General features: G+C 49.4%; 5 protein-coding genes across 5 annotated transcripts; 3 read left to right on the top strand and 2 right to left on the bottom strand.

Annotated features, from left to right (window-relative positions):
- Positions 1 to 678: 678 nt before the first annotated feature.
- FMAN_03026 (uncharacterized protein) lies at positions 679 to 1,493 on the top strand (the record flags this gene model as incomplete). Its single annotated transcript, XM_041831792.1, has 2 exons — positions 679 to 924; positions 972 to 1,493. The coding sequence occupies 2 exons, from the start codon at positions 679 to 681 to the stop codon at positions 1,491 to 1,493; spliced, it is 768 nt and encodes a 255-aa protein (XP_041682320.1).
- Positions 1,494 to 1,941: 448 nt separating this feature from the next.
- FMAN_03025 (uncharacterized protein) lies at positions 1,942 to 2,652 on the top strand (the record flags this gene model as incomplete). The annotated part of the gene is made up of 4 exons (XM_041831791.1): positions 1,942 to 2,031; positions 2,159 to 2,273; positions 2,384 to 2,497; positions 2,588 to 2,652. The coding sequence occupies 4 exons, from the start codon at positions 1,942 to 1,944 to the stop codon at positions 2,650 to 2,652; spliced, it is 384 nt and encodes a 127-aa protein (XP_041682319.1).
- Positions 2,653 to 5,221: 2,569 nt separating this feature from the next.
- On the top strand, positions 5,222 to 6,782 carry FMAN_03024 (uncharacterized protein; the record flags this gene model as incomplete). Its single annotated transcript, XM_041831790.1, has 3 exons — positions 5,222 to 5,443; positions 5,507 to 5,968; positions 6,015 to 6,782. 3 exons carry the CDS (start codon positions 5,222 to 5,224, stop codon positions 6,780 to 6,782), a joined length of 1,452 nt encoding a protein of 483 aa, XP_041682318.1.
- Positions 6,783 to 6,963: 181 nt separating this feature from the next.
- FMAN_03023 (uncharacterized protein) lies at positions 6,964 to 8,493 on the bottom strand (the record flags this gene model as incomplete). The annotated part of the gene is made up of 3 exons (XM_041831789.1): positions 6,964 to 7,776; positions 7,828 to 8,353; positions 8,405 to 8,493. The coding sequence occupies 3 exons, from the start codon at positions 8,491 to 8,493 to the stop codon at positions 6,964 to 6,966; spliced, it is 1,428 nt and encodes a 475-aa protein (XP_041682317.1).
- A 397-nt stretch (positions 8,494 to 8,890) lies between these two features.
- On the bottom strand, positions 8,891 to 12,805 carry FMAN_03022 (related to SCP160 protein; the record flags this gene model as incomplete). The annotated part of the gene is made up of 3 exons (XM_041831788.1): positions 8,891 to 9,852; positions 9,902 to 12,155; positions 12,203 to 12,805. 3 exons carry the CDS (start codon positions 12,803 to 12,805, stop codon positions 8,891 to 8,893), a joined length of 3,819 nt encoding a protein of 1,272 aa, XP_041682316.1.
- Between the last annotated feature and the right edge of the window lie 5,597 nt (positions 12,806 to 18,402).

Below are 18,402 nucleotides of genomic sequence, written 5' to 3'. Positions count from 1 at the left end.
GCTGGCTTGGAGCTTTGGCTTTCTCCTCCTCTACTGTACCTACGGATACCCTTAGGCCTTAGCACAAAGTCGCTCGTCCGCTCCCTCGCTCGCAAAACGGAACAGACTCCAAAACGACCCACCCCCCACTACAGCACCACCAGGCCCCAAAGGACCCAAGGCAAGACAAGGCCAAAGGCCAACCCGGCCGCAGCCCAGAGCCACCCGCTCCAAGATCTCGGAGCTACTAAAGTTGCCTGCACGTCCTGAACCTGCCGGTACGGAGCCTGGAGCCATTTGCCCACGAGCTAGGGTCGCTTGAACCCTGTACGAGACAATGTCGATAAAGTAAGCCTCTTTCGCGAACCTCTTTCTTGAATCTCTTTCTCTGAGCTTTCCATCCTTCCCGTCCCGTCTTGTCAACCTTAGCCTTGCCCTCTTGGTCACTGCTTTAGTCCTGCACCGAGTCTTCAGAGATTGTCCCTCCCGTGGTATCTTGTCCTGTCTTGTGCCCATACCATACCCATCTTTGCATTACCGTCCCTCTCTCTCCGTCTCCGTTTCTGGCCTCCGTCACCTTCCCGTCTCCCTCTGCCGTCTTCTCCGCCCCGTACCCTCCGGTCACGGCGGCCACGGCTCAGTCCGTCCGTTGACTGCCCCGCCACCTTCGGCCCATGGAGTCATGGACCCCGCCCTATAATGGACAATCCTCATGACTATCTTATTACAAGCCGTCCTCCTTCGCGGCCCGTCGATCCTGACAATGCCGATAGCTGGGTTATGCTCAATCAGGGCGGCTTCGTCAAGCTTGGCAATGAACGCATCTTGATGAAGCTCGAATCGAGAATCTCATGCGACCTGTCTGTGCCCCAGGAGCTGAGAGCACGATGTGCCTCGTTTCAACGGAAGAGTGATAAAGGCACCCTTTTCCTGACCAACAAGAGAGTAAGTCGATATTGAATCTATCTCGAGATGCTCTACTGACGCTTCAGATCGTTTATCTTCCTTTAAAACCTACTCAAGAACCAAAATTTGAATCGTTCAGTGCTCCGATCCTGAAGTTTCAAGATTCCACCACCTCATCATCCATGTGGTGGGGATGGGTGTGGAAATCAGATTGTATTCCTGTATCCGGTGGTGGCATTCCTCCAGATATTCCTCGGCTTGAGGTCAAGTTCACATTTTCAGATGGGGGCATGATGGATTTCAACGAAGCCTACATAAGGCTCCGGGAGCGACTTTACCAGTATCAAGAGATGCGCCGGGAGATGGGCCCCGGTGCTGATGTCCCCGATGAGCCTCTTCCAGCATATGAAGCTCCTTCTGCCCAGCCAGCACCTACTACAAATTCGGCAGATGTACGCCCTAATCGCTCAGAGAGCGCCGCTAGTAGGAGAGCACCGGACGAACCACCACCAGATTATGACGAGGCTCAGGCGCAGCAGTTGAATATTCGATTGGAGGACCACATTCGGGGTGAAATCGATAGGGGAGCATACGAAAATGATGATTAACGGCCGCGTTGGACCACACCAATGGCTGTGGTTGTGTTACAGATACCAAGATTTGAGCACTGCATTCATGAACTCATTATACTATCTCTTGTTTTTCTCTCGGGTTTTCATGTTTCAAGGGATTTGCTAGACCTATATTGCGAAATATTAACTTCCCAGCCGCTTTTGGGTCTGAGAATAGAACGTGACAACCTTTTAATGAATATTCGAGAATCTGTAGACAAACTCCATTCAACCAAATCATACAGGTTTTGCGGCTCGGCAAGATGGATCAGGAACATATCACGTGATCCATGATGACAAAGCCTAACCAATCAAAATGCCTTGGTTTTCAATTTCAGTGGTCTGCCGAGTGCTTGCCGTGACCTTCCGATCTTTACGATTAATCGACGAACGACACCTCAATCGAAACCACCACTCGCCATTGTGAATTCTTCCGCCTGTCGCAATGGGTATCTGGGACGCCTTCACCGATATTGTCGAGGCTGTGACGCCATGGAGCGTTGTTGAGGCTGAGGCCCCTGCTGAGGAACCCCAGGTACGGGATTTTTCACAGCAAGGCATTATGTGTCATCGACCTTCCCATTGATTGACTACAACGGGACTTCGTCGAGAGCGCATATAATGCCTTGCGTAGTAGGTGATAAAATGCTGACAAAGAACAGGAGGAGACCGAGCCCAAGGACGAGCCCGAGGAAGAGGCTGAGGACGAGGAAGAGGAGGACGAGGACGAGGAGGACGAGGAGGAGCTCGTTGACCCTAAGGAGACACTCGAGGAAGGTTCGTCAATTCCTCACGCCAATCTTGTGTCCGGAACGTCACGGGTGATTTCACAATCGCTTCAGACTTGGGCGCGATATAACCCGCAATACATACTAACGCATTAACAGAGTGCAAGAACTCTCCCCAGTGTGCCCCCGCCAAGCACCACTTCGATGAGTGCGTTGAGCGCGTTCAACAGCAGGAGAGTGAGGGTGGCGCTAAGGAGGACTGCGTCGAAGAATGTATGTCTACCAACCCAGACTGCGTCATGGGACCCGAGGACCCCGAATATCCCACCTACTACACCAGATACTAACCAACAACTTATCTAGTCTTCCACCTTGCCCACTGTGCGACCGCCTGCGCCGCTCCCAAGCTCTGGACTCAGCTCAAATAAAGTATCAATATCACTAGGTTGTCGGTTCCCACCACGACGGAATGGCTACATATTCGTTGAAAAGATGCCTAGAGCCGGAACGAAGCAAGCCTGCTCTCTAATGAGGGCTATCTCCTTGTACGATTGCTCGTCAGTTGGGTGTCAAGTCGTCCAGAGGTTTATCTGATTGCGGCTCTCTGTACCATACGCTCAAACGCCTGAATAGATTTCTTGCACACTATACCTACACCATTGATTGACTTTTGCACCTACCTGACTCGACAAGGATTGCGCATGTCCAACTGCCAGAGCTTATTATCATTCATAGAGGTCGACGTCGCACAGCAGCTGTTCTGGTAACCAAGATGGACTAGCTTGTCACCATGTTTGGCTTAACTGCTAGCCATCGTGAGGTCTGATGAGAAGGGTGAGAAGTATTAGAGACCTGTTTGTTAGGCTAAATTCTCCCTGACATACCAGAGAGTCTTGCCGTGAGGATGTACTGGTATGCGTGTGTTCTTGTCCGTGAAAATAGCCTCGGAAGATTCTCGTTGGCATAACCCCCAAATCTCCTGTAGAAGAAAGAAACGATACATAGTGATTGCAACCTCCTTTGAGGATGTTATCTAAGCATTATGCTTACAATAGGCCGGTGCTACTATAAATAAGCTATAAAATATTTCTCTCCATGGCAAAGACTATTGCCTGTGTACCTAGATAATGCATGGGTATATTGTAACGCCAAACCTTCTATCACCCCTCACTTCTATTTCTTCCTTTGCTAAATAGTACATGTGACACCTCGGTGCGATCAGAACGAAAAAGAATAGATTGGTGGGATATCGGAACACGGCACAGTTAGAGTGACACATTTTGGCTCATCGTTCTGAGCGTTGTAGGCATTGGAGTGTTAGGAACAGGGTCCTGGAACAAAGTTGGAGGTATTGGAAACCCCGCATCGTTTAGTGGCCTACAAGCAAGTTCTTCTTATTCTAGGTATCCATGCATTGATAACAGTTTCTGTCCTACTTGATAATAATCAGATCATTTGTCTAAGTCGGAAATCATGAGACCTTCGATTTACTACCGACTACCATTATCAAACTTCTAACATTTAGTTAGGGTCAATAAAGGTTAGAAGAAATCTACTAAAACCTGGGGATGTTAGATATACTTCTTCTTAATTGACTTTCGTTAAGATCTTCAAAAGCCAATACCAACCCCTTGTAGCAACGCCGCAGACATACAGAACTCGGTTAAAAGTAATAACGTTCAGTTGGCTTGGTTAGTTAGGTTGCATGCTGTGGTTGCATTAGAACTTTACCGGATCCTGGATCTTGGATCTTACTTACGCTCGCTTTGAGATTCCTTGTTTGGAAGGGTTCGAGATGGCGATACGAGGAGGTTGAATATAGAAGCATAAAATTGTAACAGCCTCTGTAATTTGTTAGACCACAGCAAGCATGATGTGCACGTCAAAGCTTCCGTCTCATACAAAACTAGCATCGATAGTCTCTAGTAGTAAGTATCAACACTAAAAGGAGATATTGCCTCTTTGCAGAAAGATCACCAACACGAGTAAAGGTGGTACCGGCCTGTGCTATATCAAGTTAGTAAATAATCTACGCTCGGTTGGTTGAAGTTTGAGATGGATGTTGCAGCTAGGGCGTTTCTGATCCTGGGCTGTAGAACCGGTAGTGGCCTATCAGAAGGCCTAGCTTGAAGCCGTTACCGCTAGCGTCGCGTGCTGTCCTCGATGCAGATGTCTGTGAAGGACTGAAGGTGCAGGTAAGGCAGGCAGGTGATGGCAAAGGTGCCACACGGACTTCCTCTTGTGGATGGCAAGATTCCGGTTGACGGCAATGGCAGTTGACTTCAGCGTCCTCCTTCCAAGGTAGATTAGATTCAATTAAACCGTTTCCCTTCCCCCTCTCCCGGATCATATAAGATCTTTATCTCTTTATTGCTCGTCCGCCACTTGTCGCCCAATTACTCTCCTCAACAGCTACAATGCATCTATAAGCCCGCTAGAATCGCCAAGCTGAAACCCTCCCACAATCCGCGATCGACCCATCAATCAAAGTACCCCTAAAGTCCGGCCGAGGCGAGGATCCCAGTAAACGTCAAGTAATAAGTTCAAGGTTGAACCAACAATCCAAGGACTCGGTCAGAGGACAGCGACATCACAGTGAGGCGACTTTGAATCAAGTGAGGTGATAAACACCATTGGCGCGGGAGTTGTCAATTCTCTGTCTCGACTCCTTTTCTTAAATACCTTTACCTACATTTCTATCAGTGCTGAATCACGGTCTCCTCTTGCATATATCTGCTGCTACCAGAGTCAGACAGTGCATGAGGACGTCCTTGCTCACTGGACCTCTTCTTGAAACTAACACTGACACTGGCACTGACTGACACTGCCATTGCTCAGTGTATCCCTGTCCCTGTCACGCATCATCGTTTCAATATCGCAAGTCGAAAGAAACGCATGTCCTCAATCCAACCTCTCAACTCCACCCTCAGGTCTTGACAGAAATCACTTACGCCAGAATCCAAGTGATCACGACAACTCCCTGGTTCATTCGGCATCATGAGTAGCGACGGTGTTGGTGGCCGCTTCTGGCGCAAGCAGAAACTCGGCTCAAGGGACTTCACTCTTCAAGAGCGCAGAGCAACAGGCGAGGGCGAGGTAGATGTCGAGGCTGAGGAGGGTAGCATTCGCCAAGGAGTATCGACAGAGTATCGCACCTACAAACGACGTTGGTTTGGTCTCGCTCAGCTGACGCTGATGAATATTATTGTGTCGTGGGATGTAGGTTTAGAGTTCCCACACCACCAATCGAATGAGATGCATATGCTGACAGAAGAACGATAGTGGATGACCTTTGCACCAGTAGCATCACAGGCTGCCGAATACTATGATGTACGCGAATCTACCATCAACTGGATCAGCACTGCATTCTTCCTTGCATTTGTGGCTGTTTTCCCCATCAGCATTGCCATCCTCCATCGGGGTCCGAAGCTGGCCTTCATGACAGCCGCCGTTCTCATTCTCATCGGCAATTGGATTCGATACGCCGGTTCTACAAAGTCCAGTGGTGGAAATATCGCCTATGCCATGGCCGGAGAGATCATCATTGGATTTGCCCAGCCTTTTATTCTTGCAGCACCAACTCGATACTCGGATTTGTGGTTCACTAACCGTGGACGTGTCGCTGCAACAGCTCTGACAAGTCTGGCCAACCCCTTCGGTGCAGCATTTGGCCAACTAATTACACCACTCATGGTTAAAAAGGCTGGTGATGTGTCAAACATGGTCCTCTACATCTCCATCATTGTATGTGCCCTACGAGTTTCTTGTTCTCCATATCTAACGGTTCTAGTCAACGGTTTGTGCAGTGCCTGCCTTCGCCGTTCCAGCCAAACCTCCTTCACCAGTTGGTCCCGCAGCTGAGACCCCTAAACTCAGTCTCCGTGAATCCTTTGGGGTTTTGAGTCGTTCTCTCGAGATCTGGCTGATCCTTGTTCCCTTTTCCATATATGTCGGCTTCTTCAACTCGATTTCTTCACTTCTCAATCAGATCTTCTCGCCATATGGGTTTTCTGACGACGAAGCTGGCATCGGCGGTGCTGTACTTATTGTTGTTGGTCTTATCGCCTCCGCTATCTCGTCACCCATTATCGACCGCACGAAGAGTTTCCTCTTGACTCTCAAGATTCTTGTCCCCATTGTTGGCGTCAGTTACCTAGTCTTTGTTTGGATGCCTGAAACGAAGGATATTGCTGGTCCCTACGTAGTCCTCGCCATTCTGGGTGCCTCCTCCTTTTCGTTGGTGCCTATCGCACTCGAATTTCTCATCGAACTTAGCCACCCACTCAGTCCCGAAATCACTTCAACTTTGGCGTGGGCTGGTGGCCAGCTATTCGGCGCTATCTTCATCATCATTAGCGATGCGCTCGTGGCCGATAAGGGTGCTAGCCCTCCGAAGAACATGAAGAATGCCCTGATCTTCCAAGCAGTTGTGGCTCTTGCCGTAGTGCCCTTGCCTTTGTGTCTGGGGCTTTTTGGCCGGAAAGAAAAGACGATGCTTCGACGTGTTCGCTCAGATGAACAAAACCGGTCGGACACGACCGTAACGACTAACGCATGATTGGATTTCGAACTGAATGCGACATGGGCCTGACGTATGGTTTCCCAAGCTATGACTTTGAGAGCAACTAATAATACCGTCTTCTGTGGCTTTTATATATGCCTGTCATTGTCGCAATATACCCGTTTCCTTTTTAGTTAAACGCCGATTGGATCCATTAACCACGATGAGATCTTTTTCTCTATGCTTTTTTAACCCCAAGAATGGTTTCCCACTCGTGTCGCATGTTCTCCATCCTTTCCCAGCATTCGGCGCCCAGTTCCTCGAATCTCACAATATCTTCCTTGGTCACGTCTTTAGCGCCCCTCTTTCGCCCGATGGTCTTCCTGAAAACACCAACAGCGGTGTCCGATTCGAGCGCCGCCGCATCCTCGACTTTGCCCTCCCAACCCCAGCCTTCAACTTCTGTCTTCTTAACTTCGACCTGCATGTGACGGTTCGAGCTACTGCCCCACTTGATGCGCTCGGCACCTAGTTCATCAAGCGCAGATTGCTCTTGGAGCGCAATCCAAACAGGGGATTTGGCACCGGTATAGCTGTCTGTGTTGTGCCAGGGCGAACCAATCCAGCGACTGATCAGAAGAGCAAGTTCATATGCCCACATCAGAAACCAGGGAACCGGGAATAGGGTGCTGGCAACAATACCCGGATGTGTGAGATACATGCGCGGTCGAATGGGTTTATCGCGGGCCTCGCTGGGGTCGTCGGGAGTGAAGAAACGGCTGGAAGATGGCATGGCTGCGGGAAGAGTTGCAGTGAGGGAGAGGATGTCGGTGACTCGTTTAGCGGATTCGTATGGGCCTTTACCATTAAAGCACTGGAAGTCGGACATATCGAGAACACTGTCGACGGCCTCAAGGCTGCTGGACCAGACAAGACGGCCGGGTGTTTCGGATTCGTATCGTCGACTAAGTAGTGGAAGAAGTTCATGGGCCAATACATAATGACCAAAAACACAGGCTGTAAACACCTCGCCGAGTAAAGGTTCCTTAGGCTGCATTCAGTCATTGGGTGAAATCTTCGAGTTGCTGCGGCTCTGACTCACATAATTGTAGTTGCGCTTTTCGTTCAAGAGAGCAGTAGGGAGGGCCATCTTGAAGTTTGGCCAAGTAACAGACTGCACCAACCCCTGGGTCAAGATAGTCCATACAGCTTTGGGATAATTGACCCCTGACCATCCACCATACGCAGCATTGAATACTACAGTATCCAGCCTAGGAATGCGTACATTTCGTAGATATTCGCCCTGCAGCCCCTCAGGGTTGCTTACCGGGCCTCGTAGCAAAGCATTTGTGAAAGTATACACCCCGCGCAAGTCACACAGGTCAAGCTGCAAGCTCAGAACATGGATTCGCGCAATGGTATCTTCCCAGCGATATGAACTCCCAACCCGCGAACGTAGTGCTGTAGAAGATTGCGCAGCCTTGTTGGCGTAGCCACGAAGGGTTTGGATCGTTTGTAAGGACTTGGACTTGGATCGTGTGGTAGGGATGAGGATGAGGTGGGAGCGCAAAGAGCGTGTAGCAAGGAATTCGTCGATAAGTCGTTCTCCAATACTGAGACCGATACCACTTGAGTTGCATTAGCTGTCGCTCCCTATAGCCTGGAGCTTTTGAGCAAACCTGTTGGCACCTGTGATCAGAACAAAAAGTTGTTCCTGACCCGAGACTCCCTCCCAGGGGGCTGTCGCCGGCGACAATTGGGAGCCCATCTAGATGGAATACAGCTCAATTTTTGGAATATGGTATTCGCGGTGGGCAAATTCAATCCTGCGAATATTAACACAATGCGATAAAGAGTTAAGGGCGGTGTGCTAGACGTTCAGATGTTAGCTGTGGTGTTCCGTTGGGTGGAAAGACATTCACGTGATAGCATATTTAATTTCCATGCGATCGCAACTCTATCCGAAAACGAATAAGAGACTGTAGTACATACATTTTCACAATACGTTCAGTCAGGTAAGCTGAGAAAGATTAAGGCATCTAATCATTATTCTTGGTTGTTATTAAATTGGTAACTACGCTTTTTCCCAGCGAATATCCATTCTCTCCATGAATACTCCATGTACCATTGCAATTTGTTCAGGAATGGCTAATTCAACCCAATCATTACTCCCGGGCCTTGCTGCTGCCCTCTCGCACAGCTTCAAGAATTAGATTCTTAGCAATCTCAACTCCATCCTTGGTTCCAATAATTTCAATGGCTTCGTCCTTGGCTTGGTCACGGGGGACCTGGATCTTGCAATTGCTCTCCTTTCTGATCGAGTTGACCTTGGAGCCGTTGGGACCAATGACATGTCGGTAGGTTCGAGGGTCCGGGAGAACTAGATAACCTGTAGCATCATTCTTCTTGGCCTGCTCAAGAGCCTTGGCAATGGCATCCTTGGCCTTCTCTACGTTCTCAGATGAACCGCGCAGAACCCAAGGGAAATCGCCATCATCACCAGCATCAATCTGGACAACCTTCCACGAGTGTGCCTCGGATGTGGCATCGTCGTCATCAGTGATCAGAGGGAGTGCTCCGACGTTGGAGCGAGTAGAAGAGTCAGGCTTAGCGGGCAGAGCTTGGCCAGCATGATCAACAGTGACCGAGTAGTTGTTGCGAAGCTGACGGAAGAACTGTCCACCGTTGGAAATGGAGTGGTGAAGGTTGCGAGGGACCTGGATGGTCTCCCCTTGTTGCTGCTGGACAAGTCCTTGGATGTGCTCTTTGGCCTTGGCCACGTTCTCAGGGCGGCCTGTCAACTTGACGCCGGTTTTGCCATCACCTTGGCGGGGAACGTCGATGGAGACGGTGAACTTGGACTCGAGCTGGCGCTTTGTATCGCCACCACGGCCAATGAGCGAACGATGGTTCTCAATAGGAACATCCACAATCTCAGTGACCTGGCTCTCACGCTCACCAACAATCTCCTGAATACGCTCAACGATCTTGTTCACAACATCAGTGCGACCCTCAATCTTGATAGTGTTTCCATCGGCCTCCTGCTTGGGGAACTGAATGGTGCGAGCAAGCTCTCGTCGGTCGTCAGAGCCACCGGCCTTGACGACAATGTCGCGAAGGTTGGAGCCTGTAACAGTTAGTTATTGTGTGAATAAACATAAAAGGCATAAACTTACCGCCTGCTCCAATGAGAGCCTTATGGTACTTCTTGTCAACATCAAGAGTTCGGACTACAGTATCGTCGAAGACAGCCCGCTTCTCCTCAAGAACCTTCTTGGCCTTGGCGACCTGTGAGGCGGTACCCTTGATCTGAATCTCGACAATGTCGGTATCTCGGTCTTGAGGCACATCAATGCGAGCACCAGTAGCCTGGCGAAGCTCATCCAGAGCGGAACCACCCTGTCCAATCAAAGATCCGACTTGCTTCTGCTGCACAGCAACAGTGGCGGTAGCCGAATGCTCTTCAAGGTACTTGTGAAGAGAGAAAATCTCATCCCGAGCTTCGTCAGCACCCTTCTTGGGACCTCGGATGATGACCTCATCAGGAGCCTGCTGTCGACGAGGTTTGGCACCCTCTTCGACGTCAACATTCGACTGCTCATCGTCTGCAGGCTTTGCGGATCGAGGGAAGAAAATATGGACCTTGTAACGAGTCTGCAGCCGATTGATCTGGCTTCCCTGAGCCCCAATCAACTCCCTATGATACTTAGGGTCAATCTTCAGAGTGTGACTTGTTTCATCTGCCAATGTACGAGCGAGATTCTGAATATAAGAGCGAGCAGTCTCGGCCTTGGCCTTGGGTCCCTTGAGCTCAACCTTGCCATCTTGGACTTGAATCTCAACGTCGAAACGGTCTCGAAGCTCACGAATATTGCTGCCACCCTTACCAATTAGGTGATTGGCAAACTTCTGAGGGAAATCAAAAGACAGTGTGAAGCCTCGCTCCTTCTCGTCCTCCTTCTCTTGCTCGACAAAGGCATTGGACTTGGCAGCAAGGGACTCGACAGCAGAAGCAGGTCCTCTAAGGGTGATGCGAGTTCCATTCTTCGAGACACGGACGGGAATTTGGTCCGACTTTCGAGATTCCTGCTCCTTCTTAATGAAACGTCTAAGTCTTTCATGGTATTTGGCAGGGACATCAAGCTCGGCGCTAGTGATAGCTTCTTGCTTGTTGATCAGCTCAAGAATGTGTTTCTGGGCATCCTCGAGCCCCTTCTTAAAAGCACGGATCTCGGCATCTGTTGGTTTGATGCTAGGCAGCTGATAAGGACCATTGGCGGGATCAGGACCTTCAAACACCAGGAGGACAGGAACATTGCCCTCTGAAGCCTCAGGCACAACAACCTGGACACCATAGTCATTCTTCACTTGACGAGAAATGTTGTTACGAAGGTGCTGGTGGAAGAAAGGATCAACGGGGATAGCGCTCATGCGAGAGGGAGGCTGAGCATTGACGATGCCAGTGATCTCGGACTGGGCACGAATGGCGTTCTTGCCCTCACGTGAGTAAAGTTCCCAAGGAAGTGCACCTCCTTCTGAGAAAGGAGTGTTGATATGAGTGTTGTAGATCTTTTCCAGGCGCTCGATCTCCTTGCGTTGACGGAGATATCGAGTCACGTTGCTAGCATGTGCCGCAGCGCCGCCTGGGGCGTTGCGGTGGAATCGAGCAATATCCAAGTTGGACATTTGCATGCCCATGGCCAGATCCATGGCCTTCTCCAGACCAGAAGCAACCTCGTCAGCGGGTCCAATGACGGTGATAACGTCATCATCTTCATCAGTGGGAAGAAGAATGGAGCAGCCAGTATCGGCAAAGAACTGCTCAGCGGGAACACCTCGGTCGCCCACGATAAATTGGTGGCGGCCACGCTGGATAGACAGCTGCTCGGCAGCAAGTTCCCTGTGGAGCTGGGCAACTCGGCGCTCAATCTCGGCGCGAGCCTTTTGCACTGCAGCTCGGTCACCAACAAGCTGGATATGGTTATCTTCGTTGCCAGCAGGGGCGAAGATAGGTCGTTCACCAGGGTTGGCAGTAACAGCAGCGGGCCCTGTAGAGTATGCCTGCAGGGGAGGTATGCGAACCTCCGCACCGCTGTCTTGCGCAAGAGCTTGAGCAAATGCATTATCTTGGCCAGCAATGAAGGGATAGAATGCAGCAGGAATGCCCCGAACCTTAGTCTGGACATTGGCAGACCGGTCTTCAGCAATCTTGAGGATTTGATCTCGAGCATCGGCGGCAGAGAGGGCATTACCCTCGACAGTCACATCAATGGTAGCATCGTCATCCTCCTCATCGATAGGGTTGCTTTCGTCGACTTTGGGGAGCTGAATCTTGGCACCTGACGTCTCCTGAATACGCTTGATCATGGATCCTCCCTTACCAATAACGTGGGCGCGGGCTGACTGAGGAATGGGAACTTTGATGGCAGTCTAGCAAGTATTAGTTTAGCTCGTGAATAGGAGACACGAAAACTTACTCGAGTACCAATCTGACCGACCAGATCCTTGATCGCCTGTTGAGCGACATCCTGAGGACCAGTGGCATCAAATTTGTAGCGGCCGTTGGCGGTGGTGTTCATCGAAAGGGTGGCACGAGACTTGCGGTTGAGATCCTTGATGATATCAGGGATGGGCCTCTTTAGCTGGCTACGAGACAGGATGTACTGGGGATCCAGGGTGACAGACTCGACATTGCGGCCAGGAATGAACATAGATGGCTTGTTAGGGGTAGCAGCACCAGAGACGGGAGTAGACGAACGAGAGCCACCATTAGAGGCGGCACCGTTCGCGGTCTTAGCTCCCCAGATGGGCGCCACATTGGCAGCCTTACCCTTTGGACCACCGAGCTCGGGGAACAGCTCATGCGACTGAGTATCGAGAGTCTTAGCAGCGGCCTGCTTGGGAGCTGCTTTGGGAGCTGGAGCCGGGGCTTCGGCGGAGCTAGAGGCCTCAGCAGAAGAACGGATGGGAAGATCCTCATCAGGTGCATCCTCGACGGTAACATGATGAGGAGCTTCTGCGTGCTTCTGCATGAGCTTCTGAGCAGCGGAGAGCTCGTTGGTGGGAGCTTCGGAAGCCATTGTAAGCGTGGTTTAATGTTTCGAATGGTGTAGCTAGCTAGAGTCGGTATTGGTGGCAGATGAACTGATGTTGGATGTCAGAAAGATTTAATCGAAATCGAATTGGGAGTGCTATGCAAGAGCTTTGCGTATTAAATACTCACCGAGTTCAATTGGCTACGAGAGCAATGAAGCTTGCGGCCAAATAAAGGTCTTGAAAAAAATGTGAGGTTCGATAGAGGAGGATGATCAGATGTATTGACGAGTCTTGTCTCTAGAACATTGTGCAAGAGACAGCAGACGATGGAAACCGGTAACCAGAAGGGAGAACCAGAGCTGTGCTAGAGACCGTGAACCGAAAATATGACGGACTCAAAGAAGATGATTGAGATTTGAAGATGAATTGTCATGGACAAAGTTGAGGGTGAGGTGGAAGTTTCTCCAGACCGCGACCTCTCCCCACGAAGTACAGTAGGCCACCTTTCCTCGGTGCAGGGATTACCTACTAACCTACCTATGCTAACGGAGACACCTAGAATTTACGCGAAGCTTGTCCGAAGCAGCGGGCACCAGTCCTTTTTGAGAAGGCGAGGTTTTAAAGGGGAAAGCGGGGTAGGTTGTACATTGTGAAGTAGATATGGTGATATCTTCAGCCTTTTTATCAACTACAGTTTTTTTTTGGTTTAAAACAATTGTGGGAATTTTGTGTAAGTTTGCCTGCCTGTCAGGTTCGTGGCCCTCAAGCTGGCTTAATGCCAGGATGTTCGAACCTTGAGATGTATTATCCGTCAATCTGTCGCTATACGTACGCTATCAAAGCCACTATCCAATGGATGATGAATATATATAATTCTTTTTTGAATGCAGCCACACGGACACCTCAGACTCGGATCTGAAGTTTTTCCATTACCTAGGTAGGTATGTCAGCTATTATAATACTTGGCCTGAAGCTTCCTACCCTACAATACTGCCTTTAAAATGGTGTCGAACCATATTTACGTGTGTTTGGATGTATCCCGGAGACAGCCAGCGTCTGACTCAAACGACAACAATCACAAATACACGTGTTGGTTGTTTGATAGAATCCCGACGCATGAGGGCTGCTCCCGGTAGTTGAAGAAGTTCTTAGAAGAGCAGTGACATTCCACCTGCCCCTCTATAGCACTTCAATTCCACTTTGATATGACATAAGAGCTGATTCTATTAACGACCGAGTCAACATGCTGCTTGTTTTCAGGTGAGCTTACGATTCACCAACCAGTGAACCTTCTTAAACCATGTTGAGACATTTATACTGTTGCAGTGCACCCACACCGTTCAAAGATTGTATCACGTCTGCCCGCCCATTAGATGAATTATATCAAGAGAACCATCACGTCAAATGCTACCACGCTTGCTGCAGGTTGATACAGCGTTTCTCGTGGTGCATTGGCAGCTACTGCAGGTACTGACTGAAGATGGCACACTCCATCCTCTTGAGGCATAGTGCTGTGGCCTCGGTTCAGACGACCAACAGGGATTACAACATTGCATCACACGTAATGGTCAGTGATGTGGCTTTTGAAGAGGCCTGGGGAATGTTGAGATATCCCGTCATGTATTCACAACTGACGGTATAGTTTACCCAACAGTACTTGCAGGTATCCGCCAACTTGGACCAGAGCCATGACAATGGCTCATATATGGCCAACTCGTCGACTGCGAACGGAGAAGAGAATCATGTCATGTGAACATGAAATAATGTCCGATGGAACTTAAACCTGTAGGACTTCACATGGATCCGGCTGTTGCAATTTATATCTTAACAAGGCGATTAGTTCATACATGGCGGACACGTAATCGCAAACTAAGAGAACGCTGCTGTTCGTATCGACTCCCGAGCTATGCGCTGTCTCGAGACTTAACTTAATACAGACAGGCATGATTCCAACCAGTGCTGGTCGTATGAGTTGTACAAAATTTAGAGCGATCGTCAGTTACTAAGGGTATCCTATCGGGGAGCGGATGATAGGTACCTGGCCCGGATCGTCGAGAACTTGAACAATCCCAACTTGTTACAAGGTTGGCCCCTGGCATTGCAGGAATTGCCTCTGTAATAGCTTCTGCCAACGAGAATTCAGAGCAATTGAGGACCCAGGGTCTCATATTGCTTCTATTTATGATTATTTGTATGTCCTACAACATCAAAGCCTATTGTTATGTTGTTGTTGGCTCTTTACCGCTCCGAGTTTGTCATTGAGATGAGTGAGCGGTAGTTAAATGGCAAGAATTGAACGGACTTCGAAACGTCGCTAACCGCCCCCAAAGTTGCGTCTTCCAAACCAGCTACCTGCGGCTCGTCCTCCGTGTCTCGGGTTAAAGCAATTGGCCAGTACTAGGGGCATGAAGCTAATGAAAGTAACCGTTGTCTTGCTCCAATCCTTGGGGAGACAAGAATGGCTGGTGGAACTTGGAAGCCCTCTCACGACTTGCATATCTTGGCCCCTCCTTCGAGGATGTAGAAGCAAACTATCAGAATATTATTAGAAGCCTAGTATGCAGCCTAGGGGAGGAAAGAAAACTCAGGACCTTGATCCTGAATGATATAAAGACCTAAGTAAATTTGCATAAATTTAGGTTACGTTTACTAAGTTTAGGGTATCTTTTGCTGAGTTTATTTTAACACCCTGTATCAAGGTCTGGTGTTTTCTTGCTCCTCGAGGGCAGCTTTGCTGGTTTTGCGCTTGATTTGATATGTGTTTTGTTGAATGCTGGAAGTCTTTTGCTTCCCTGAGTACCAAGGCAAAGGTTGAGAAGTAGCAAATACAGATGCTGGTACAGGAAGCTAACCAATAACCAGATCGAGGCCCCTTACGGAATGAGGGAGACGCCGTGCGAGCACTCAAGGAAACAACCCAGCAGCTGTAAGCATTGGATGCAAGAACCCAGCATGATGAATGGCCGATGAGGGTACAAGTTCATTATTGTGCCCCATCATGACCAAGCTGTAACGCCCAGGTACTGAATTAATACTGGGCGCAATATTGCGGTGCCTTGCTGATGCCCCGCACATAAAAATTTCTTCGACTTCAGATGATGAAGCACCTACAGCAAGATATATTAGATATACCGGTATGTCGACTCGGAGCATACGAAAACAGCGGTTAAGAGAGACTGCGTCGGAGCCAACATTGCCCAGCCACGGCTTTGGTAAATCACCGATGCTTGACTCCCATTAAGACCTGCAAAATCGTCGGCAATCTCCACCAGCCACGAGCGTTCTGACCCACGAGGACGGGGCAGTTGAGCTTGGAGTCGAGCTTGTGCCTGTGCTAGTCTCAACTCGGGGGAGACAGTTGCTTGAGATTGGCCAAGGGCTGGCTAGTTTACCCAAACTTTGATCTCTAGCTTCTCCTGAATGTTCCCGCCCGGCTTTGAGAACAAACTCCACTCAGTCAGGAATCAAGATGCATTCGATTCCACTCACACTTGATCGTGATGAACCTGCGACAGGAACGTTCAATCTGTTACTGGTCAGCAGGTATATATCAGGGGGTATGGCAGCGTGGATACAGCTGCAAATTATGTATCTGACTGGGGGTGGTGGGGTGGTTATCAAATACAAACAGTGTTGCAGTGCACGATGAGCAAGATACATACAGATCGATTAATTTTTCACGATAACATGGTTTGTTAAGCGCTTGGCCATGATTGGGGTCTAGTTAATAACATTCCCAGATCAACGAGTCATTGGGGTGACATGATGCACCGGAGACTGACGTTAGTTATCCAAGTTACAAAACCTGAAGACGTGATTCATATAAGTTTTCTAGTGCGAGTATGTGCAACGAGTCCGGAGCAGAGCAAACCATACGTGTGATTAACAGTAGAGGCTAACAAGCGGCCACCGGCAGTAGAGTGCAGCCATGATATGTGATTGCTTTCATTGAAGGCTGTTTGTCAACAATGGGTGATTGATTCGATTGGAAACGGCTGGGTTGAGTCTGTAACCAACATCTGCCCCACACTATTGTCTGTCTATTCATTTATTCATTCTCAAATATCCTCACCTTCTGCAGCCACCATGTGTCATAATCAGAGCTCGTCATCCAGTGCAAGCGACAAAAATAAGGTGACATTAGCCACTTGCGGTCCATACGCCATTCACCCCGCGTCGTCATCCTGTGAAGCATCCATTTGAGCACAACGTTGATTGCGAGGCGCTCAGGGGAAGAAAAGATGCAGTGATACCATCTGGCCCTCCAACCATACCGTTGGTCCAACCACCAAGTGCTGGCAAGATGCTTTCACACTGTCGAGTCGCGCCAACGGCCCGAGGGACAAGAGATGGCGTTGCAACGACGGTGGGGGACGTTGGATGAGCTTGGAAAAGGGACGCAAGTTAACGGGAGTTGGGTTGGGTATCAGCACCAGCTAAATGCCAAGGTACTTCTGCATGAGTTGTCTGCCCCGCTGATCGCATGTACCTTATCCCAATATGCTGGGGTCCAGGGTCCAAGCCATTTCTTTGGTTCCTTGCCTATCAGAAACCCAATTAGAATCATTACGTCTGTATCAATGTGAGGGTTTCCAGGGAATTTTACGGAGGACACTGGATCACTTGTAGGAAGGTTTTGAGGTCGGATTGAATAGGAAAGAAAGCCTTATCAGGCAAATGTTCACAGCTGTCTGCTACCTTACCAAGCATTCTCAGGCATTCAAGGGCCTTTCATTTTGAAGCATGGGCCACTGATGTCTTGTTTCTAAACAACCTCGCTAATCAAGACCCCAATTCCAGTCGTTTGAACAATTCATCATCAGAAAGATCCGTTCTCAGCAAGACTCTGCGACCGTGTTACCCCCGCAGGACTCCTGATAATCGTCAGCATCACAGTAGAGGAGTCCGGAAACACTAACACAACCCGTGCCATGTGCTGCACCGCACTGCTCTCTGGCTCTGCACTGCACTACGAGGCTGCCCCATCGACCGTTTGTATCACAATTCTTAAATTCAAGGGTCTCCATGCTACAGTGTAATATCTTATCCCACAGCCCAATCCACCTCCCGCATTCCAGGTCATCTCACTCACCCTTCTTGTCGTCAAGTTCCCCTTGATTTGAGGAATACGACACAGTGCGTGTATAATTGTACCTTATGTAGGTTGTCGTCCTGTTCTCATTGTTTCCCATCCTCTCTTCTTATGTACTTGTCTTCCCGAACTTGATCTCCCCAACCCACTTATCCTGTTATCCCCCGAACAGCAGCTTACCCTTTTTTCCTTTTATGAAGTCACCGGGCAGGATTCCCAGGAGAGGAAACGCAGAAGCAAAGGCAACACGAAACAGAGACGAAGCAAGGCAAAGCAAGTATTTTAATCCCACTTGCAGGACCGCCATCACCAATTCAGCATCGCCACCCGGGTCAAACAACACACCACAAAATATCAATACCCCCCGCGTTGCACTGCGTTGTGCATCCAATCCCCAGTCCCAGTCCCCCCCGTCAAACTCCTCCTATTGTTTGGCTTCGTTTGTTCCCTCTGGTCTTGCTTGATTCTGAAAGCCCAAGGGCCTACTGGTATCTCTCTATCTATCTCTTGAGTTAAGCCAGACCTGCACGGCACGGCACTGCGCATCTC

This window comes from Fusarium mangiferae (genome assembly GCF_900044065.1).
Source record: "Fusarium mangiferae strain MRC7560 genome assembly, contig: FMAN_scaffold006, whole genome shotgun sequence".
NCBI classification, from domain to species: domain Eukaryota; kingdom Fungi; phylum Ascomycota; class Sordariomycetes; order Hypocreales; family Nectriaceae; genus Fusarium; species Fusarium mangiferae.
Note: the sequence above shows the minus strand (reverse complement) of the source record. Positions and strands in the feature narration are given on the sequence as shown.